General features: G+C 37.6%; 1 protein-coding gene across 5 annotated transcripts; it reads left to right on the forward strand.

Annotated features, from left to right (window-relative positions):
- The first annotated feature begins 510 nt into the window (after positions 1-510).
- Positions 511-23,185, forward strand: fubp1 (far upstream element (FUSE) binding protein 1). 5 transcript variants are annotated; one of them, XM_052133479.1, is made up of 21 exons: positions 511-681; positions 1,291-1,384; positions 1,553-1,588; positions 1,696-1,735; positions 1,839-1,885; positions 4,785-4,856; positions 8,118-8,175; positions 8,354-8,398; positions 10,598-10,760; positions 11,256-11,354; positions 11,438-11,533; positions 12,782-12,884; positions 13,017-13,253; positions 13,358-13,518; positions 13,688-13,833; positions 13,924-14,000; positions 14,085-14,210; positions 14,449-14,523; positions 20,256-20,315; positions 21,120-21,277; positions 21,594-23,185. In XM_052133479.1, exons 1-21 carry the CDS (start codon positions 589-591, stop codon positions 21,600-21,602), a joined length of 1,995 nt encoding a protein of 664 aa, XP_051989439.1. In that variant the 5' UTR covers positions 511-588; the 3' UTR covers positions 21,603-23,185. The 5 variants fall into 5 exon arrangements, with proteins under 5 accessions (XP_051989439.1, XP_051989438.1, XP_051989441.1 ...); XM_052133478.1 differs by having other exon boundaries at positions 21,120-23,185; XM_052133481.1 differs by lacking the exon at positions 14,449-14,523 and having other exon boundaries at positions 512-681; positions 21,120-23,185.
- Positions 23,186-23,866: the final 681 nt, after the last annotated feature.

Consider the following 23,866-nt stretch of genomic DNA (forward strand, 5'->3'; position numbering starts at 1 on the left):
AAAGAGGCTAGCCCCCTATCCATGACTCTCTAGTGATGTCCCTGGGTATGGGACACAGAGAGAGATGATGAAAAAAAAAGGGAATTGGGGGTGCAGGAATTCACATTAAAAGGATTAAGGAACATATGTGAGAGAGAGAGCAGAGGTCAGGGTATTGTTAGCTTTTTTTAAGGGATACAGTGGTTTTTATAGGATATGATGGATAAGCAGGAATAGGGTGCTAGGGTGGCTGACACGGATGGGAATTTTATAGTAGGGCTAGGTTGGAAAGTACGGAGGAAAAAGTGTAGTTTAGGGTGTGTGTGTGTGTGTGTGTGTGTGTGTGTGTGTGTGTGTGTGTGTGTGTGTGTGTGTTTATTTATTTATTTTTTGAAGGGATTCGGATTGTTTGAGCCATAATCCGGAGCAGAAGGTGGCAGTAATGCACCAATAAGCTGGATGCCAACTGCCGTATGACAAGAAGAAGACGAGGAAGAAGGAGGCCGGAAGCAGGATCAGGATCTAGGCGGCTGTAGTCAGTTCTTCATCACTCACGCGCGTAGCGGCCATCTTCCTTCAGCTCGAGACGAGACGACTGTTCCCTCAGACATGTCCGATTACTCCAGCGTGGCTCCGCCGTCTTCAAACTCCGGTGGAGGGATGAATGATGCGTTTAAAGACGCCCTTCAGAGGGCCAGACAAGTGAGTATCTTAACTGAGTCCGAAGATATGTTGCATCTTGGAATCTTACAGATTTCAAAACTGTTATTTAAGCGCAACGGACTTGTTAGCTAACCTGCTAACCTTTAGGCCTTGACGCGGTTCAACAAAGAGGTTTCAGTCGAGTGCGGTTTTCTTCACGTATACACTGTCATTATAACAAGTTTAATTGAAACGGTAAAGCATCTTTTAAATATGACTTAGATATCAAAAGTTAAAGAGAACACGTTCAGGTTTAATTACTCAAAGACACTACAGAGTTAATACACAGTCGTAACGGCCGCTGCAACTGTACGTTGCTGTAATTTTACCCGTACCTAAAGGATGACCTCAATAGATGTTTTTTCTCATTTAGGTTTATTTTTAACTATTTATTTACACGAACAAAGTGAAGGTTTATTTTTATTTATTTTTTACAGTTTTTAAAATGGCGCCAGTGTGCTGGTGACCTAGTTTTCCTCCCAACACAACAGTAAACACGCAATCTGTGCATGCCTGTGCTGTTACAGTTATTCGCGTTTGTTGGGTAGTTTCAATCATTATATAGGACCATAAACCCTTTTGACTTTATAATTAAATGTATATTTGCAGATTGCTGCGAAAATAGGAGGTGATGGGGTTGTTCCCCCTCCAACAGGCAATGAATTTGGATATGGAGGACAGAAAAGACCCCTTGAAGATGCAGGTGAGGTCATTGCCGTTTGACTTATTGCATTTGCAAATGCTTTTATTCATATTTGTTCATGTAAACCACATAACAGATAACATTTTGAAGATCTGAGTGTCATTGTGTACCACTTCCCCATTGCCGTTTGAGCCTTATCTTGGTCTGTCCTTTCATTTTTCTCCTCAGATCAACCAGAAACCAAAAAAATTCCACCAAGTGACCGTAAGCATGGCCACCTTTTTTCCAGGCAGAAATGAATGCCTTATAAAACTGTGTTTAAAAAATGTGTGCTATATATTGCTTAGTTTTGAGTTCATGTTTTGTACCAGCTTTTTCTGCTGTAATGGGAGGAATGGGTGGCCCACCAAGGTAATTTCTGAAACCTTTTGATTCGGTATTAATAATGATACAAATATAGTACATTTCTACATTGCATTTTTTCTTGTCCTAACAATAAAATGTCTATGTGCAGGACTTTATCAGAGGATTTCAAAGTTCCAGATGGCATGGTTGGCTTCAGTAAGTTGCCTTATTAATTTGGCTGATTTCATATCGATTGTTAATTTCTAGGGCCACTTTCATATGTGAAAAAAAAATCAGATACGTATCAAACATTATAAGCTTCAACAGTTGGCTTCAGAGGTTCGTTTGAATTTCACATATTACAATGTGCATGAAAAGATGCTGATGAAGATTTAGTGAGTGTAACACGGCTCTTTGCTCATGCCGAAAACGGTATTTATTTATCAAACTGTAACAAAACGTGAATGCAGGCAAGTCAATCGAAATATGAAATAGTAACAGAACTCCTACTTGACACACAACTCTGTAAGTAATTAAGAGGCCACTGCAAAATTATCAGTTTCTCTGGATTTACTCTTTATATGTATATGTTTGAGTAAAATGAAAATTGTAGCTTTCGTGTGTCTTTCCATGCTCTCTACCGGTCTGTGACTTTGTTATTGAGTGACTTTATGCCACTCCTGGTGCAAAAAATCAAGCAGCTTGGCTTTGTTTGATGGCTTGTGGCCAAGAAGCATCCATCTTCCTCGTGATCACATTCCAGGGGTTTTCAATGGGGTTCAGGTCTGGAGATTGGCTGGCCATGACAGAGTCTTGATCTGGTGGTCCTCCATCCACATCTTGATTGACCTGGCTGTGTGGCATGGAGCATTGTCCTGCTGGAAAAACAATGCTCAGAGTTTTGGAACATTGTCAGAGCAGAAACAAGCAAGTTTTCTTCCAGGATAATCTTGTACGTGGCTTGATTCATGCATCCTTCACAAAGATGAATCTGTCCAATTCCAACCTTGCTGAAGCACCCCAGACCATCACCGATCCTCCACCAAATTTCAGTGTGTATGATACATAGTGGCTTGAAGGCCTCTCCAGGATTCTGTCTTAACCATTAGACGACCAAGTGGAGGATCGGTGATGATCTGGTGGTGCTTTCCAGCAGCACAATCAGGGTGTGTATGGAGGACCACCGGATCAAGGCCCTGTCTTGGCCAGCCCAATCTCCAGATCTGAACCCCATTGAAAACCTCTGGAATGTGAGCATGAGGAAGAAGGATTGCCACAAGCCATCAAACAAAGCAGAGCTGCTTGAATTTTTGCTCCAGGAGTGGCATAAATTCACCCAACAGAAAAGTAAAGGACTGGTAGAGAGCATGACAAGACACATGAAAGCTGTGATTGAAATTCCACCAAATATTGATTTCTGAACTCTTACTAGGTTAAAACGTTAGTATTGTGTTCATGAATATGAACTAGTATTCTTTCCATTATTCGAAGTCTGAAAACACTGCATCTTTTTTGTTATTTTGACCAGTTGTCGTTTTCTGCCAAGAAATTCTCTAAATTACTATTTTAATTTGGAATTTGGGAGAAATGTTGTCAATACTTTATAGAATAAAACAAAACTGTTCATTTACTCAAAACACATACCTATAAATATTAAATCCAGAGGAACTTATAATTTTGTCCAGAGCTCTTGTGTCTGTTTTTTCCTGCTGACCTTTTGTCTCGCTCATATTACATTCTTGAGTTTCAATGGTAATTATATTCCACCATACTACTGCAAATTACTTAATTAAAACATCTGTCTGGTCTTCCATCATTTGCTGATATTTTATTAGATAGTTTAAGTGTCCTCTTTTGGTTAAAAATAAAAGAAAAAAACTGCTAATATATTTTATAGTTTAAATAAGTTATAGATACTTTATTTTAATTGCTTACAATACAACAAAATTTAGTTTGGCAACACTCAAGAGATAGCACAACAGTATTACAAACAGTACAAATGCAAGCAACAGTATAAACAAGTGAACAAAGAAACTACAGTGTTAAAAAAATATTTAAAATAAATTGTGTAGTTTATAGGGCTGCCTCTAATAGTTGACCAAACCAAAGTCGATGAGAAGAGTCTTGGTCTGTTGGTCTCCACAGAAAAACAACGAACACCGGTATTACCGCTGGTTAGACGTTAGGTGGTACTATGGGGTAATTGTTGTTAAGCAGGGTCAGGGTTAAGCCTACACAAAGCAAGACACCTTGATTTCTATTTTTGAACTTTATTTTTTATATATTTTAACAAAAAATTCAATTGAATTAAACTATGGAATAATTAAGTGAAATTAAAATTTGGGGTGGTCAACGTTTTGAAAAGAGGGCTTTACAAAAGGTGTGAAGGGCAACATCTCTCTGTCAAAGATCCTACTTCATCTGTGCATTCTGTACCAGTCGGGTATTTTGTTGTCCAGGAAAATAAATTGTGTGTGAATTAATTTGTTCTCTCCTTCACGATATATATAATACATTTTTTGAAAAGTTAATAAAACTTAAATTGAATACATTTCTAAATTAAAATTGCACTCAAACAAAAAAGCGATTAAAATAATGAAGTGATTAACAAAATTATATGCAAGTAACCACCTCTCTATTTACCGGCAGGCAAGTAGTATCTATCACTGAAATTTAAATCATGGTTCGAGGTGCTTTTGTATTTTGAATAGGCTGCAGAGTTGTGTCCACAATGAACTGGTCTGTGGAAATAAATCGAACTGAACTCTGAGTAAACTGAATACAATTTTGATTTAAAGGCTCATTATTTCTGTTTAGTATATCTCTGTAATATAGAACAATGTTAGCAATGCTAATTATAACATTCTTTCAGCCCTGGAACACAAACCATTTTCTGATGCCACCCAAATTATATATTTTTAAGTAATTTAATATCATAAACATATGACGACTAATGGCTTAAACTAACGACGACTAGTTGAATAGGAAAATCTTTGGTTGGGGGCAGCCGTAGTAGTTTCTGTTTATTGCACATGGATTAGCTGTGGTTTGAATGTAGTCCAAGTGTTTTGAATGTAAAAGTCAATTATTTAGTAATGTTATTTGTTGTTTACAGTCATTGGTAGGGGAGGAGAACAGATATCAAGAATGCAGCAGGAATCAGGGTGTAAAATACAGATTGCTCCAGGTGAGTCAAAATGTTAATGCCATGTTTGTTTGTATCTGATCTAGTGTTGTCATGGTACCAAAATTTCTAGTAGTACCAATACCAGTGGAATATCACGGTACTGTATACCAGTACCAAAGCAAAACACAAAAACAGGTTACTGAACAACACTCTTTTATTAACAAAGTTAACAAAACATTAGCAGCAGAACTAAGAACAAAAATATGCCATTGAGCAACACTAAGTTAAATATATTATTTTTGAATTATAACAAAACTGTACAATGTATGCTTTAAGTATTTTTGAACACTTATATAAGATTTGCTTCAACTTTTACTTTTTAAGTTTTTTACCAAGTACTAAAAAAAAACTAAAATTATCATTACAATAGAATGAATAAAAACAATTTCCAAATTAATGTGCAAAGTGCTCTCGTATTATATTGCCAATTTTCGTCACGATAAGAAATGCACCGGTACATATATTAGCCATCACTAGCCATTGCGTTCGAATCTAGCTACATTAAGCGCTCGAGGGATGAGCGTCCCTGAGGCAGAGTCTCTGTCAGTCGGGTGCAGTTTCAATCTCTCCCTTATCGGGACATTCACGCAACTCATAGAAGAGCAGACCTGCCAACCTGTACACATTTTGCGTAGCGGCATGCATTTTGACCTCAAAGTACGCTGGTGCGATTTGTCACACTAAACTACGCAAAAACCTGGTGACGCCTCTGTGCACGCGCAGTACTCAAATCAAGCAACAGCAAATGAAGGTTCGACCAATCATAGCGCTGGGTTCATTCCCCAAATAGCAGTTGGGTATGATTGACAAATCATTAATAAGAGACTGAAAATCGACAGCAACACAAAATCCTGCCATCTTACTGATTTCTTAAGCGAGGACAGTACAGTAGTCACTGTACTTCTAACTCCTTAAGGTAAACGGGTTGTGGTGGATGTGGAAAGTTGAAATATTGAATTGAGTTAACTTAATCATCTGGAGTCGACGTGATCATATGGATTAATTTAAAATACTCCGTCAGTCATGGTCCCTCAGATAAGAGGAAGACAAAATTCAGCCATGCAAATTATAAAATGCTCAAGTAATGCTGAACAATAAATCTAAATAAAATTGAAATTGCTATTTGGCTTAGTGATTATGCAAGTGCTGTGATTTAAATATTGAATCTCCAGAGTGAAGAGTTCCAGAATTGTTCAGGCGCGTGTTCTGTGCTCACACGCGTTGTTTTTCCGGCTCAGAGCGGCTCATTTCACTGCTGCTCCTCACAAACTGTGTGAGTTTGTGCCACTTATAACGTTAACTTGACTGCAAGATGCACAAACATTTCCCCTGATTTGTTATGAGAATAGCTTATAAATCAGCGCTTACAAAAATTTTCCACGGTTTTACTGTACTGTAGTAAGTTTTTTTTTTTTTTTGGCAAAATGAAGAAATTACAGACAGACATACAGTAAATATGAGTATTGTTCTAGTTTTGGTTAGATTATGATTGTTTCCTCTAAAATACTGCCTTAACAGGGATAGCACAAAGGTATGTGTGACTGAGTGCAGACCTGCTAACCTTTGGAAAATATGTAACATTAATAACATTATCTTAACGCTATGTAATTTGCAAGCTAGCTTGCTTGTTCACCTGGGGCCTGTTGCACCAGCTTTGTGCAAGTTACAGCTTAGCCTAGTTGTGGCGTAAATGGGCACTGAGTCACAATTTACGCAGTACTAAATATTTGAGCGTTGCACCATTAAACTTGGGTAGGAACCTACATATAAACTAAATATTTACAGAGGCCTCCGTCCAGGAGTAACTGATGGAATAAAAAAGCAGACTCATTTAATAACATCAATGAACTCCTGTTTTGACTTTAGCCATCAAGGAGCTTCAGGTAATAATTTAGCTATCTAGGAAGGCCTACATTTCTAGATATTTTTTAATTGAATAGGCTACATTTTTCATTTAGCCTATTTCAGGATGTGTGACTATATAGCTGACTTAGTTTTTAAACAATTTAAATCCTGAACTCACTTTTACGTATGTAAATTAGGGATGTGTGAGACTAGTCGACTAAATGATACAGCTGCTGCTAGTCGGCATTGGAAATAATAGTTGACTAGTCTGTTAATATTGAATTCACATAACATTTTTTACATATTGCGTTATATTGTTTTTATCATTACATATAATGTAATTAACACGTTTATCTGGAGGATGATTTCATGCTTCTCTCTTTCACTCGCGGTGTGCACAGAACAATATCCTTATGAGCAAAACATGGTATGTTATCAAACCCCGTGCCCTGTCACATTTCCATGGTTGGCAGGTCTGGAAGAGGCACCGACCACACAGAGAAATGCCAGTTTCTGAGTTTATAGTCATTAACCTGATCTGCTTCTGTATTATTTGACCTTTTAGTAAAGCTATAACGCATTAAATATAACTGCATTTAAGATGTAACCCCGGGATGTTTCCTTTAAAGAGCTCCACCTCCGCTTATTCCACAACGAGAGTGCTTCTGAATTTACTTTTTTATATATATAATTCCCTAATACTTTGAGATCTACATAAGATGAAGCTGTGAAAGTTTATAGTGCATCTGGATGGGGATCTTCCTCCGTCAGGCGTGAACTGCAGTGCTGCTCTCGCACTTCATCATTACAGTTTAATGTGATGTTATGTTAAATGAGATCAAATGACTATTCGACAACAAACATTTTTGTCGTCAATTTTTGAATTTTGCCGTTTTCGACGAATCGTTTCAGCCCTAATGCAAATGATAATATGCTTTTAAACTCACCTGCTTTAGTTGCTTGAATAAATCTGGGTGTCTGTCTTTCAAGTGCTTTATTATGTTTGATGTGTTTCCTCCTTTCGTCAGAAAATTGCGAAAAGCACCATTTACAAATGGGTTTTTGCTGATCTATGATGTTTCTCTTTTCATCAGCATCAAATCCAAAGAATTTTCAAACCTGGCTTTTTCCACTTTTCGACAAGATTCAGTTGAGCTTCTGCAGCAGTAGTTACTTTGCTTGTCACCATCTTTTGCTTGTTGTGAGCGTTCGAAACTTCCCGACTCTGCATGGCTACTGGGTAGACTCGGTACTCCGGTACCTTCAGAAATTCTGGAATCAAAAAAATTGTTTTGTTTGAGTACCGACTTGGTACCGGTATTTTTGACAACACTAATCTGATCATTTAACAGTTCTGTTTACTGGCTGGAGCATAAACGGCAATGAAAAGACTTCCTATTTTGCACTCTTCTACAGACAGTGGTGGCATGCCGGAGAGGTCAGTGACGTTAACAGGCTCACCTGATTCCATCCAGTGAGTATCTCCACATTAGGGTTGGGAACCAAGAACTGGTTCATGTTCAGAACCAGTTCCATTAAAATGTATATATATACCGGAACCCTTTGATTTTTGGTTCCGTTCTCACACGTGCAATTTTCCGCCGATGCGGACCAAACACTGTACTAAAATACTCTGACGGTGTTTCCTGCAGCGCATATCAGCGGCAGCGCTGCCACCTACTGAATCAACAGCCAGGGTTCGTACAGAGTCTTGAAAGTTTGGAAAATGCTTGATTTTCACAGTTATGTTTTCAAAGTTTAAAATATGATTGTATTTTGAATATGTTCCCTGAAAATGCTTGATTTTTCCTTAGGTCTGGAGTTATAATAGATTAAATTATTTCGAATTTGAAATAAGAAATCCAATTTATGTGTGCCTATAAAAATAATACCCGCATGTTCTGTTTCCATGCCTGTTTCAATGACAGATGGCATAATGCGACCTAAAATATGGCTATACCGAGGAGAGATCAACAAGGAATTCACTTCTAGAACAAAAGACATAATTTGATGTTTTCACTTATCAACCCTCATCGGCCATTCTAAGGTCTAAGCTGAGCTTGTATTTCATCAAGCTTTTAATTTACTTGGTAATAATAGGCTGGGCACTGTGATGATATATTTTATGCCAATGATCACAATATGTAAATATCCATATGCGCTTTGTGGGCTTATCGGTCAGTGGACAGGGAGTTTAAGAAACATGGACAGGATTTATCTGGGGCAATCAAAGCAAATAATGATTTTCATCTCATGGTCCGAGCTTAAAAAGCACTAAATATTCTTTTCAACTGATACACGAATGTGTGTCTGTATACACATGGTTTAATGCAGTAGTTCTCAAACGTATTGACCCCCCCCCCGCAGGCGTTTAGATATTAATAAGACATATCTATTTTAATATATTTCCCCTGCTACTTCTATAGTAATGAGAACCAAGCTTGTTTTAATGTTAGAAACTACTATTCATCGATGGATTAAAACAATTAATCATGATACATTTTTGTGATTCCATAAATGTCTAAAACTATATTCTTTATAAAGTTATTATTTTTTTTTGTTGCATTTTCTATGAATTGAATGATTAATTATATACTAATTATAATCTACCTTATTTAATAATTTTAAGAGATCTTGAGGCCCCCCTGGAAGTGTGCCATTGCCCCCTAGTGGGTTCCGACCCCCTGATTGAAAACCACTGGTTTAAGGCACATGCAGGGCTCTGTTTTCAGCTGTCTCAGTGTGGCTCACAAACAGTGAACAGCCCGCACAAACTCCATCCATCTCAGGAGTGTTCTGAGTTTGCTTTGCTTTTAGTCTGTGGTGCGTTTAGCTTGTAAAATGCATTGAGAACTCAAATTGCTACGAAATCACTTTATTCTCACGTAATTCCAAAAATTCTGGCATTTAACCAGAATGTGAATTATGAGCATGTTCAAGAAATCTTCAGTTTACCATGAAAATAACTTGAGGGTTGAACGGGAGCAATACCGTGTGAATGTAAAGAAATTGTGACAAATGTTACGGTTGTATTACAAGAAAATTCAAATATTAAATAATATTTGTTCAATATTAAAGTAAGGTAAAATTGGAGTTTGCTTATGCAACTTAAGTTATCCATTTCTTTATAACTCTTCAGTGTAACATCCGGTGCTTCAGGTTTAGTCAGATTCTCAAACAAATGACTTTACTGAGCCAATTCTTTTTAATACTTAACAGTTTTTATACTAACCAAATGTTATACTAACGTGCAAGTTATTAAGATCCAACTCTAAATGAATTAAGAACTGTTGAGTGTCTCGCAAGCATAAAGTACATCCTTTGGCTACATAACAGTTAATGTGGCTGAGTTCAAAATTGCATACTACTCGTAATACCCAAGCCATTATGTCTATGGCAAAAATAGTATGAGTAGTGTGGTAGTATACAATTCCGAACTCCGCGTGTTTATTTAATGTTATACTTTAGACCTGTGAGACTTCAATCTGGCAGTGCAGTTACTAACTAGTTGTTCATGACAATGTTCAGATAGATACACTAGTTTTGTTGTCATCAGTGAAATAATTATGAAATAATGTGTCAAATTGTTTTATTTTATATTTGGTTAGGATCAATTATTGGATTACATTTATGCCTCTAAAAAGTATGCAAACACACTTTTTTTATAAGAATTAAATTAATTCTCATTTGTTACATCTGCTCTGTAGAAATCTGAAAGGGTCTCATCAATAAATCTTTTGAATGTACTGAAAGAATCGTTTGAATTATTAAATTTCTTACGATTCCCATCCCTGCTCCACATACTTTCCCCATAGGTATCACTTTGAAATGTTGCATAGTTCAGATGAGTGCAGTGTTTTTTTTAGGATTAAACCAACTTTCATTTTCATTGACAGAGCTGCAAAGAGGTTACTGACAGAGATTGTAGATAAAGGCAGACCCTCCCCAGCTTTCCACCACAATGATGGCCCAGGAAATTCTGTTCAGGAGATCATGGTCCCTGCCTCCAAAGCAGGCCTGGTCATTGGAAAGGGGGGAGAAACTATCAAACAGTTACAGGTAAGGACCAGGTGTGTGGTTGACTTCAGAATGCATAGCTAACTTGATCCCCCTAGAATCCATATGCGAGTCATACATGAGGTGTACAATTAAGTACTTTCTATGTAAAAATGTTAGTTTTGGCAATTAATTTTTTTTTAGTGAGGGTGTCCCCTAACCTCAAGTTGCTTTAGTAGCCCTGTCACTGCAATAAGTATGCTATAAATCGCTTTGGATAAACTTCTCTGTTATTACATATAAATGGAATATGAAAGAAATACAGGTAAACTAGGTGGTTTTATAAAGCATGTAGTTCACATGATAAAAGATACCTTTTTTTGAAGAATTCCTTCAATGTCAGATAAAATGCCAATTTTTGTGAAGAAAAATATAGCAAGAAAATTGGACATCTGCATGTTATAGTTAAATCCTAAGCAGCATTTAAATTTTTTAATCTCTACACTGCTTTCCACACATGTATGTACTAATTTAACTTAAAATGCATTTGTAAAATAGGAACAAGCTGGAGTCAAAATGGTTATGATTCAAGATGGGCCACAAAACACAGGTGCTGATAAACCACTCAGGATCTCTGGAGATCCTTTTAAAGTTCAGGTGAGTACATTCCCCTTGCTACGTTGAAATTGTTGTACAGTGGATAATGTACAGAATTTTACATTGAGTTTTTGTCTTTGCAGCAAGCCAAAGATATGGTGATGGATCTGATCAGAGATCAGGGTTTCCGGGAACAAAGAGGAGAGTATGGTTCAAGAATAAGTGGAGACAGTCTGGATGTAAGTACAGATTGTTGAACTGAATCTTTAAACTCTTAGTCGGTATAAATTTGAATGGTTTTGAATTTAAATTATCCTATTAAGTGAATGTACAGTGCTGTGAAAAGTATTTAGCCCTTTCCTGATTTCTTCTATTTGTGTGTTTCATACTAAATTGTTTTAGATCTTCAAACGACATACAGTATAACAAAACAAATGCAACCAGAGTAACAAAATACAGTTAAAAAATGTTTTTATTGAAGCAAAAGTTATCCAAAACCCTTCCGATAACTGGAGAGAAGTCTTTCACAATGCTGTGGTGGAATTTTGGCCCACTCTTAGTTCAGCCACATTGGAGGATTTTTGAGCTTGACTGCACGTTTAAGGTCCTGCACAGCATCTCAATCGGGTTCAAGTCAGGACTTTGACGAGGCCATTTTTGACTCCTCAGTCCACAGAACATTCTCCCAAAAGGTTGGATGATCATCAAGGTGTGTTCTGGCAAAATTCAGATGACCCTCAATGTTCTTCTGGGTTAGCAGTGGTTCTCGCCTCGCCACTCTTCCATGGATGGCATTTTTGGCCAGAGTCATGAACAGTGACCTTTATTGGTGCTTGAGAGGCCTGCAGTTCCTTGGATGTTGTCCTTGGCTTTTTTGTGACTTCCTGTTGGTGTCGTTGCTGTGCTCTTAGAGGAATTTTGGAAGGTCGGCCACTTCTGGGAAGGTTCACTGCTGTGACAAGTTTTTTCCATTTAAAAGATAATGGCTCTCACTGTGGTTCTTTGGAGTCCCAGAGGCTTTGAAATAGCTTACCCTTCCATATTGATTAATTTCAGTCACCTATTTCCTCATCATTTCTGGAATTTCTTTTGACCTTAGCATAGTGTGATACTGGGTGAGACCTTTTAGCTAACTTAATGCTACTGAAAAAGTTTCAAATAAATTTTGTGTTGATTTGATTGAACAGGGCTGGCAGTAATCAGGTCTGGGTTTTAGTCCAGCTGAACCCCATTAAATACCCAATTAATACATTTGTGGTTTTAGTAATTAAGGGGACAAACACTTATTCACACATGCCCAGTTGGTATTAGATAACTTTTTTTGCTTCAGTAAATAACATCATTTAAAAACTGTACTTTGTGTTTACTCAGATTGCCTTTGTTTTGTCAGATTTTGCGTGAATTTTTGAAACTATTTTGTAAGATGACAAAAACAGAAAAAATCAGGCAAATACATTTTCACATCACTGTATATACTGTTGCTTTAGGTCCCTGTACCAAGGTTTGCAGTGGGAATTGTTATTGGCAGGAGTGGTGAAATGATCAAGAAGATTCAGAATGATACTGGTGTTAGGATTCAGTTCAAACCAGGTATACAAGATATTTATACACCCTTTTAAATTACAAAGCTAAATCGATTAGAGGCTTTTGTTCTTGGAAAAAGGCCAGCTGTGCTCTGTTGGGTTGCACACCATTGACACTAATGCATTATCTTTGCTTCAGATGATGGCACCACACCAGAGAGGATCGCTCAGATCATGGGGCCTCCAGACAGGGCACAGCATGCAGCAGACATCATAACTGACTTACTGAGGAGTGTGCAGACTGGAGGGCCTCCAGGGCATGGAGGCAGAGGGAGGGGCCGTGGACAGGGAAATTGGAACATGGGTCCACCAGGAGGCCTGCAGGAATTTAATTTCACAGTCCCTACTATGAAGACTGGCCTCATTATTGGCAAGGGTCAGTGTTGATGTAGATTGCTTTATCTATGATAAGATTGGCAACTTTTGCACATCAGAAATGTAATGAACATATATTGTGACATTTAATTGTTTTTCCTCTAGGAGGTGAAACCATTAAGAACATTAGCCAACAGTCTGGAGCCAGAATAGAGCTGCAGAGAAACCCTCCACCTAATTCAGACCCAAATATAAAGATGTTCACAGTGCGCGGATCACCCCAACAGATTGACTACGCCAGACAACTGGTTGAGGAGAAGATTGGAGTGAGTGAATTAATTTGCTTATTTTAGAACCAGTTTGTTTTGGGGGAAACATGTGAAAATCAGCAGCTTGTCTGAAACATAAATGTTTTATTTTATTTTTTTGTCTATGTCTTCTGGGGGGGTGTATATGTTGGCATTTTAGTAAAATGGTTATTTTGGTTTGTCATAGGGCCCAGTTAGCCCGATGGGTGGCCCTCATGGTGGTCCTGGGCCCCATGGAGGTCCTTCACATGGCCCACCTGGCCCACCAGGAGCTCCTGCCCAAATGGGACCATATAATCCTGGACCCTATGGCCAGGGTCCTCCAGGACCGCAGTAAGTGTTTCTTTCTGCTTCTAAAACCTTTAGAATATCTGTCTATATCGTCAATCTAATGTACTTTTTTTTTTTTTTTTTTATCCTCAGTGGTCCTCAAGCACCATACCAGCCTCAAGGCTGGGGCAATGGATACCCGCATTGGCAGCAAGGACAGCCAGATCCCAGTAAGTGCTCATTCTTTGGCTATGCTAATCAACTTCAATACCACTTAAATTGGAGTAAAAACTAAGCTATTGTTTGTTCTGCAGATAAAGCAGCGGCTGATGCTAATGCCGCCGCTTGGGCAGCCTATTATTCTCAGTACCAGCAGCAACCACAAGGCCCCATGACACCCACAGCAACTGCCCCTGGCACAACCCAAACCAACGGACAGGGTACGCTTTACCTGCACTCCACCTAACTATGCCGCTCCCTTCACAGTAGACTAGCAGTCTGTTGTAGTATAGCTGCCTCTGCCTTTCAGTGTAGCCATCACTGCATTGTACAGTGTTGCTTTTCTCATCGTCTTTATCACTCGATCTGGGATGATGGCCCATTACCGCTAGTACTCATGGACAGGGCAGCGTTTGAAGAATGGTTCTCAATTTTCTCAAATTGTACCATTTTTAACAGGTGACCCGCAAGCTCCAGGTCAAAGTGGACAGGCAGATTACACCAAGGCCTGGGAGGAATATTACAAGAAATTGGGTATAAATATTTTGCAAAATCTAGCTGGAGGTTATTTTGTTTGAGAGAGCAGATTTAAATAGCAGCAGGGCTTGAATAGCCAATCAGTCCTTTTTTCTGTTTTGGAGTCTTGCGAGGCTTTGTGGTCTAAATTAGTGTTGTATGAGATTTTATTTCTGTGTTACTTGTCCACATAATTTATTGGTCTCAACCCCTGCTGTTTAAAATTAGGAGCTTTAGTTTCTCAAGGCAGAATAGGATTAGCACAAGTAAAAAGAAAAAAGGATGTACTTAGTTTTCTTGTGTGCATGTCTGTATTGTAATGGATAAATATGTGCTCCTTTTCAAAGTTGTTTGAAACATACCTGATATTACTGCATTTATATGCCAGGTGCACAAATGCAGACGGCAATAGTATAATTCCTAGGGATGGGCATTTTCGAGTAATTCTGTAGTCGAGTACTCTAACCCACAAACAAAAATAGTAATCGATTAATTGTAAATGTGTCTTAAATCTGTTATGACACGTATGTGAAATTTATATTTTCTTTTATTCTCAAACTTTACCAAGAACAGTTTTAAAATAAGCGAACTTGAACAAACTATGCTTTTCTTTTGGGAATACATTTAATAAACAATATGCATTATTAATAAAATATTTAAAAATAACAGGAAAACATTTGCACTCACCCAGAGCTTACATAAAAACCAATACTGACTGTGTTAGTGTAATGCATATACACTGATCAGCCACAACATTAAAATCACCTGCCTAATATTGTGTAGGTCCCCCTCATGCTGCAAAAACGGTGCCAACCTGCATCACAGAATAACATTCTGAGGTATTCTTGTACATGGCGGGTAACTGAGTTACTGTAGTCTCTATCAGTTCTAACCAGTCCGGGCATTCTCTGTTGACATCTCGACCACATGATTGGCTTACGGTAAATGGTAGATAATCGCATGGATGATTGCTGGGGCCAGATGGGCTGGTTTTAGTATTTCTGTAACTGCTGATCTCCTGGGAATTTCACACAACAGTCTCTAGAATTTACTCCGAATGGTGCCAAAAACAAAAAACATCCAGTGAGCAGCAGTTCTGTGGATGGAATTGCCTTGTTGATGAGAGAGGTCAAGCGAGGTGAGGTGGTCTGACATGAGTTTGTGTGTGAGTTAAAGCAGTGTTTCTCAACAGGTCTATTCGGACTGGGTCGGGGACAGCAGGGAAAGAGCAATGCCATGGTTCTCCCATTGAAGAGATTTCGGCGGCCACCCAAGTGATAGACTATTTAGGACTGCAGACGTAGATTTAATGAAAATCTCGCAAACAGCTAAAGCAAACATGGGCAACATACAGCCCGCGTGCTGGATCAGGCTCATTTATCGTAAAAGCATTTTTATTTTTCATAGGATGTTTCAGTTAACTTACATTGGGGCGTAACATGCTCAGGGTTGCCAGATAAGAGACGAAAAACCCCCAGTTTGAGATTTATACTTGCGCAGATTGGAAATATTCCGCCTAAAGTTATACTTATTTTGTGCAATCTGGCAAACACGTACGTCTCGCTTTCCCCTTTGAACAAACTTGGCGATCTGTAGTGCAATATTCGGCTCAAGGAAAAGTGGTATACGGCTGCTGTGTCCATTCTTGAGGCTGCTTGTGATGTTTGGTGCTACTAATTTTGGTAAACCTTCTCAGTGATTAAATTAAATATAAAAGTAGATCTCGGCATCATTGACATGCAAGCAAAAGCAAGCCAGACACAAATATGTATATGTATTTTTTTTTATTTGTGCAATTGAGAAACGTTGAAGTCCCTTCGCAACTGTATGTTAATCTAACTCTTGCAGTAAATATTTATCATATTTCTGCAGTCTGTGTTATTCAGTTGTGTGCTGAAAGTCAATCCACCGAGGAGACCCGCATCATGACTCTTTTAGCATGTAAACGGGTAATGTTTTAGAAAAAAAATAAGTAAACTCGCCGCTTTGCGACAAACAGAGCTTTGTTCTATAAATTTATTTTTTTAATTATTATTAAAACTGAATAATATATTAACAGGGAAGTAGAGATGGCAAAATAAATGTATAATCTCTACCTTTATTCAGTTTTTTAATGCCTGATAGAAAAGTATCTTTGTAGAGCAATATAATACTTTAGGCCATTGCAGAATAGTCTCACTAGTCACAGATACACTTCAGAAAATACACAAATATTTTTGGGCTTAAAATATACAAAAACAAATCAATGCAGAACAATACCAAAATAGTTAAAAATATTAATAATTACACACATCACCTTTACAATTTGTTTCAGGATTTTACATGAGTAAAAGAAACTGTTATATTTTGACAATGTTTTAGTTTCATATGAAATAATCTAAAGGTAGAATCTATTAGACCTCATTTTATATCAACAGTGGCAGTTTTAGTTAAAGTTTCAAGATATGTTTCAGCTAGTATTTATTTTTCATAAATACATTAATTTATTATTATTTAAGACTAGCTCACTGACCATGGTAATGAGGAGCCTTTCCTTCTGTGTAATATGTGTATAAATATTTAATATTAGTTAACAAACGGGATAATAATGGGCTCATATGCTCTTCAATTTTTAAAAGGGGGAGAGACAAATTCCTGAAGATTTCGTTGTCATCAACAAAAATAATGACACTTGATGCATGTCCTTGTATTGGAACACCATTAACAAAACTGCGACATAAAAGGAAATGCAACCCAGGATACATTAAATACAGATTATGTTTAATCTATGGCAGGTCGCCACTTGATTTCCAATGTAAAATCTGTCCTGAAGTAAAACCAGTTGAGAACCACTGGGTTAAAGGGACTGAGAAGAGCAGTCTGGCTGTACTGTCACGCATCTACAGTATATGTTAATTATTAATAATCATAGGACATTACTTAAAAAGCTCACACAGCTGATGTTATTTTTCATTTAGTAGTTCATTTAACATGCTATGATAACATGTAAACTAACATGCTTTAGTTATATAACATGTTATAGTTACATTATATTTTTATCATGTTTATAATTCTGTTTATTATAATTCTGTTAGCTTTCTTATTTTTTCTATTTATTTATTTTCTAAAGGGAGACTTTTGTTTTTACACGTATGTACCAAGAGTCGACGCCGCATCATTCTTAAAAGTGTAACACATACTTCAATAAAATAAATGGATTCAAGTTTCAATTATAATAGTGTTTGCTCAAAAATGAGACTGAGACCGTGAAAATCCCATACCGTTGCAACCCTAATCAGAATGCTATTCTGAGATGCAGGTTGGCGCTGTTTTTGCGGCACGAGGGATACATACACAATATTAGGCAGGTGGTTTTAATGTTGTGGCTGATTTGTGTATATAAACTAGAGCCCGACCGACATGGGATTTGAGACCGAAACAGATTTTAGAGAGGGAAAATTCACCAAATAGCGATATGGCCGATATAGCAAATTTTTAAGATTGAATGAAAACGGACCTTTTCTATGTGGATTGACCATGCAAATGTACTCATAAGGCTGCTTTCTTAAATATTTTTTATCAAAGAATATTTTACATTATTAATATACATTGTCAACAAATTCTAGAAATGAACACAGAGTAAAATAAAGAATAAATAAAAACGCAATAAACGGCTAAATAAACATCAGTACTGTATGTTCAGTATCAGTCAGTTGCTGACCATTTAACCTGTTGATACGCAATCACCCGCATGCGGTAGTGCCGTCACTCTGCTTACATTTATTATATAATTTACTGTCTATAAATGTAATTAATGTTAACAAATTATACATCTTTTCAAAGGTCTAAGGGTTCAACATTGATATCCGATCGGTTTCATGATAGCAAAGCTCCAGAAACGGCAATTTAGTTATTTGTGCCAGGAGTGCAAATGAAAACATGCAATATCAAACCGGGACTTCATACCTTTATGAAAACGCAATCGCCAGATGAATCCAGTTCGCCACTCTAGGGTCAATTGTCCATGACAAGCATTCATTGAAAAAACATCCAATAGCACTTTTTGTCCATAAAAGTGATATAATGTGGTTTTCGCTCTCGGTGGAGCGCATGATGAGTTGTGCATGTATGCTGTGGAGAATAGCGTGAAGACTCCACGCACGCTATGTGATAAGATGCGTGGATTGACTATCTCGGATGTTGAGGCAACTGAGATTTGTCCTCCACCTCCCAGATTGAGGTGAGCCACTATGCCACTACAAAGCCCTAGAGTGAATTGGGCATTTCAAATTGGGGAGAATAGGTGAGGGAAAAAAATACAATAAATGGCCAAATAAAAATCAGTAGTACGGTTTAGTATCAGTCAAATGGTGACTTTTAATACTGCCAGTCATTTAAGGACAGGTTGTAAAACAAGAAGCATTTACACCTGCCGAGTCAAGAGATAAACCGCGGCAGCTGTGTTAAACCGTGTTCTGCTATACAAGTTCAGGAGAAACTTTCAGTGGTAGAAACCCAGACTTTTAAATGTTCCATTTTGTAAATTCAATGACTGGAATTGTTCGGTTGAAGGGGGTACCAAAAATGTGAATCCTGAACAAAACAGTTTGGTGAATACATGTTTACACATTAGCTTCCACTCAGCTGACAAGCAATGAAAGTAGCTACATTTTTAGCTTGTTAGCCATAAGCTCGTTGTCACGGAGAGTAAAAGATGGACTTAATTTACTTTCCAGCATTGCATCTCTCCAACTAGGTAACAACGTAGTGTGAAATCAACACATAACAGATACAATCCACCTCTTCTCTCCGTCCTGTTTGCAGAACCACTGTCAGCTCAGCTCTGTAAACAATGTAGTTGGAGTACGCTCTGCTGGACAAGCTATGTTAGGACACCAATTCGAGAGCATTGTTTTCTGCATTCTATATTCTGAAAAAAAAAAATCATATCGGTAAACGTATATGCTGAGACCTATATATCTGTGAAAAGCTAATATTGGCCGATCGATAAATCGGTCAGGCACTAATATAAACCTAGTCCACAAAGGCTATCACATTTGTATTATTTCACAAGTAAATCAGACAAGCATGTGAAAGTTTTTTTTGTAAATGTGCTCTGCCCATGCTCAGATATTTAACGTACATACAGGTCTGATAAGCTTCAGAGTTTCTCATACCTTGCTTAACATTTTCTTTACACCTTAAAAACAGATCCTTGTTCGTTGGTATGCGTGACTCCAATAAGAACTGAATACCAGTAGAATTGAATAAGTATTGCCATGCTTGGCTTTGCTTGAAACCACACAAAGGCCATCATGTCTCCTCTCATCCAACACCTATATGATACTTATCCACAGCGCCTCTCAGTGGACTTAATCGAAACTGGCATATTTGGATAGATGCAGAGGGAAAGTACAGGATAATTCAGCGTTGCCCATGGCAGGCAAATGCGCAAAGGAAATTAGTGATATTTGAGTAGTGTTTTAAATTGTCGAGTATCTGATGCAGAAAGAGTACTTGATTAGTCGATTACTTGTGCACATCCCTAATGATTTCCAATTCATATTGGTAACTAGATCTTCAATGACTGTTTTGTTTGAACCGTGTTTTTTAATTGTATTGAAGTAAAGCTTTAATTGTTTTGAGTGCTAGACCAAGTATAATTGCAAATGTTTTTAATAAATTTTTTACTGAATCAGTGTTCTTAAATGTGGTGTTTTGTTCTTGCATATAGGCTTTTTGTTATAGTCTGTTTAATCTGGTTTCTGCAGGTCAAGGACAGCCTCAGCAGGACTACACCAAGGCATGGGAAGAGTACTATAAGAAACAAGGTGAGAGATAATTAATCTGAGCTTAGATTCGCTTGATTGTAGTTTTGGGCAGCCCCACCTTTTTCACAGTCCTCTGCAGTAGAGCTGCTGTAGATTTGGCTGCCCTAGAGTAAAGTAGTGGGTTTCTGTCCCGGCACTCAAAGACTGTATGTCTGGGATCGTTCCCCCTCTTACAAATATCAAAATTGATTTAACTTGGAAGTATAAGCTGAATATGTAATAATTTATGATGTAGTAGTCGATCCGATATAGGTTTTTTTAATGGCCAATGCTGATAACAATATCTAGAGAGAAGGATGGCTGATACAATGCTGAAAAACAATACAATTTAACAAAAGCAAATCAGATGTATACAATTTCTAAAGTGAAAAAGTATTTTATGCAATATTTGCTCAAATTTGCAACTGACATTTCAAACTGACAAGGGAACATGAACAATTCTGTTAATTGCCCATGCGAGAGGTGGATTGTATCTGTTAAGTGTTGATTTCACACTACGTTGTTACCTAGTTGGAGAGATGCAATGCTGGAAAGTAAATCAAGTCCATCTTTTACTCACTGTTTGCTTGATGCCAATAATCACAAAATGCCCAGATATTATTGTATGATTACTTGGCTTTATTGATATATTTGGCCTATTACTAATTTTATGTTGGGATTGGAGTTAAAAACTAGTGACAAATCTCCATTTTGTTTCAAATCTGTATAACTTCTATGGAAAATGTTTTTTGGGTCTTCTATCCCTTGAACCATAATTAAGCAGAGCTGAAGCATTGTATTAATTAGGTTTTATTTAATCTTCAGGTCAAGCTGCACCTCAGGCAGCGGCTGCAGCAGTGGCGTCTCAGCCAGGAGGTCAGCCAGATTACAGTGCAGCGTGGGCGGAGTATTACCGCCAACAGGCAGCGTACTATGGTCAGGGTGCCCCTCAGTCAATGGGAGCTGCTCCCCAGGCTCAGCAGGTACACTACCAATAAACTCGCACATCTCTCTCTTTCCTTTTATTGCGTTTGGATGTCTTAACTTAAATGCCATTTGGTAGATGTGCATGTGTACCCAACACCCATCCTCCCCTTGGTGTAGTCCAAATTTTTTTAATTTTACTTTCACAGGTTTAGCAGGTTTCCAGACGAGTCATCAAAGCATCACTTAACCAAACTCTTTCCTCCTCCAGCAGGCTGCTTTTTTTTTACTTTAAATTTTTATTTTGGGAGGATGATGCATTAATGTTTCTGCTCTTAACATGTTGTGTATTTCTTATGTATTTCTTCTGCACAGGGCCAGTAATGTGAAGCGGACATAAAGTAAATGCTACATTGTCAGAAAAAAACCTTTGTTAAATGTTTGGATGCAGACGCCATGATGAAGATCTTAATTTCATTTGTTTGAGTGTTTAGATCGCAGACCGGCTCAAGTCAAGTGTATATATATATATTTTTGTTTTCTTTTTCCTTGTTTTCTGCCACTCTTGTAAATGAACGGTTTGTTTTTAGTCGGGCAATATTGGTCATTCCAGCTCCTGTATCTCATGTATCTCACTATGTAGTTTAAGACTAAACTATAGTAATTTACATGTAAATCATCTCAGTTTTAATATGATATGCATGTTGTGTTTTGCAATAAAACAAAATTAAACCTCCTGTGTTGGTAAGTGGGGTGCAAAGGTGGGGAATATTTTTTGTAAATTTTATTTCCTGTTTTAGGACAGGATGGGGGTGTTATGCCTGAAGGCACAAATTTCTCACTCTAAATTTAAAGAATTGAAATACTGCTCTCCTGGTTTTTTTTGTCTCTCTTCAACTTGTCTATACTACCCATGATTTTTATTTTGATTCCTGGTCTATATTAAAGTCACAAGATCATTGGTCATTTGATATTGCTTGCTTGATGAATGGATAGTTCTGTTTTTATACTGCATTTTCTTGGTCATTGCTGTGGATGTAGGAATAGACAGGTTATCTGAGTCAAGGTGGCATGGTGTTGGCAAGGTATGTGACACATAAAATAACTCTTCAGTGCTGTAGTGTTGCTTATTGTACTGCATTTCATCTGGTTTAAGGGTAGTGTGCACTGTTAATGAGAGACATTTCCTCCCTCACAGGCAAGTTTAGGAAGTCGGTAACAAGTATGTGTTTTTACACAAACTGTTCTTTGATAATGTGACTGCAAAAATGTTGCAAGTTATTTTAGTTTTTGTTCTCCACGTTTGTTACTTTTTTCCAGGGCAGGTCAAGTATTCTGATCAACTGTTATGCCTTGCAAAATTAATGTCCATTTCCCATATTTTAAATGTCTAAATTCCATCAGTTGTGTATATATTTCTATCATTATTGCTGGCCTTTCTAAATCATTTTGATACAATTAAAAAGCTCAAATGTGAAAGTGGACTGTTCTTTTGTCTGCCTATTGCCCTGTAAGCATTCCTCCAGTAAAGGCCTGTAGGTTTATGGAGACTCTGCCCTTCCACACCACTGAAATGAGCTCTCCACTGTAAGTACAAAATGTACCTGACTTTATGGCCCAATTTCTGTATTGCTGTCAATGCATTGTCTTTGACGAACTAAAACGCAATTATTGAACGTATCTAAATGTTGCCCCTTTTTTTGGGTAAGTATGTCAGGGCTGTAATTTGAATTTGACATGCATACATGATGATGTCTTCTTGAGACTGAGACTTGACCCCTTTTCACATTGGACTGTTATTTTTGCCATAACAGCTGTGTGTGATATTTGCAGATTGAGATCTTGCCATGTTGTCATTGTTTTAGTCATTTAGGAATTGTCTCAGACTTTTTCTTATAAAACTATGAACTGTACCACTGTGTTTTAGTCAGGGCAGTGCTGTGCTTCTGTCTAAAGCGGGGGGGGGACTCATCTAAAAAGCTGCAACTTAACATTGACCAGACGTTATACTTGCGCAAAGTCTTGTGGTTTGCCAACTATTTATTCTATGGCATACCCCATACAAATGTTGGTGTTCTTGTCCTTTTGCTGATTTGTAAATCTGTGCCTGACTCAGTTTTTTAAGGCTAACAAATCGATGCTAGTGATTTGACTGTTCATCAGTGGCACAATGAGTAGTGCAATGTCTAATTTTGCAGTGTCATCCCTGACCTTGCGTCTTAGGTTCTGCAGCAGTAACACAGGTAAGAGTATCCTAAAATAAAAATGGCAGCGATTGAACCTGTGGCCTAGTATAATGCATTTACCTTTTAAAAATCAGCAAATGTTGACCAGTTACAATTAAGGATATCAACATCTCTTGAACTAAATAGACTGGCTTAGCTTTGAAGATCTGTGGAAGTATGTTTTTGTCCAAATTAATTGCATGGCATTGACCTGTAGCTCACAAAATGTTTTTCCTCTGACGACAACAAAATGCAGTTAAGCAACTTAAGTAGGATTGTTATACTGTCTTTTTTATATATTATATATGAACAATATGATTGACTGCTCATTGTTAAAACATTGATGTTAGCCTCATGTTAAGTCTGCTTAGTGTGGTCCTATTCCATTTTAATTTTCATCTGCCTTATCACTGTTACACACTG

The sequence above is a fragment of the Xyrauchen texanus genome, chromosome 9 (genome assembly GCF_025860055.1).
Source record: "Xyrauchen texanus isolate HMW12.3.18 chromosome 9, RBS_HiC_50CHRs, whole genome shotgun sequence".
Taxonomy (NCBI): domain Eukaryota; kingdom Metazoa; phylum Chordata; class Actinopteri; order Cypriniformes; family Catostomidae; genus Xyrauchen; species Xyrauchen texanus.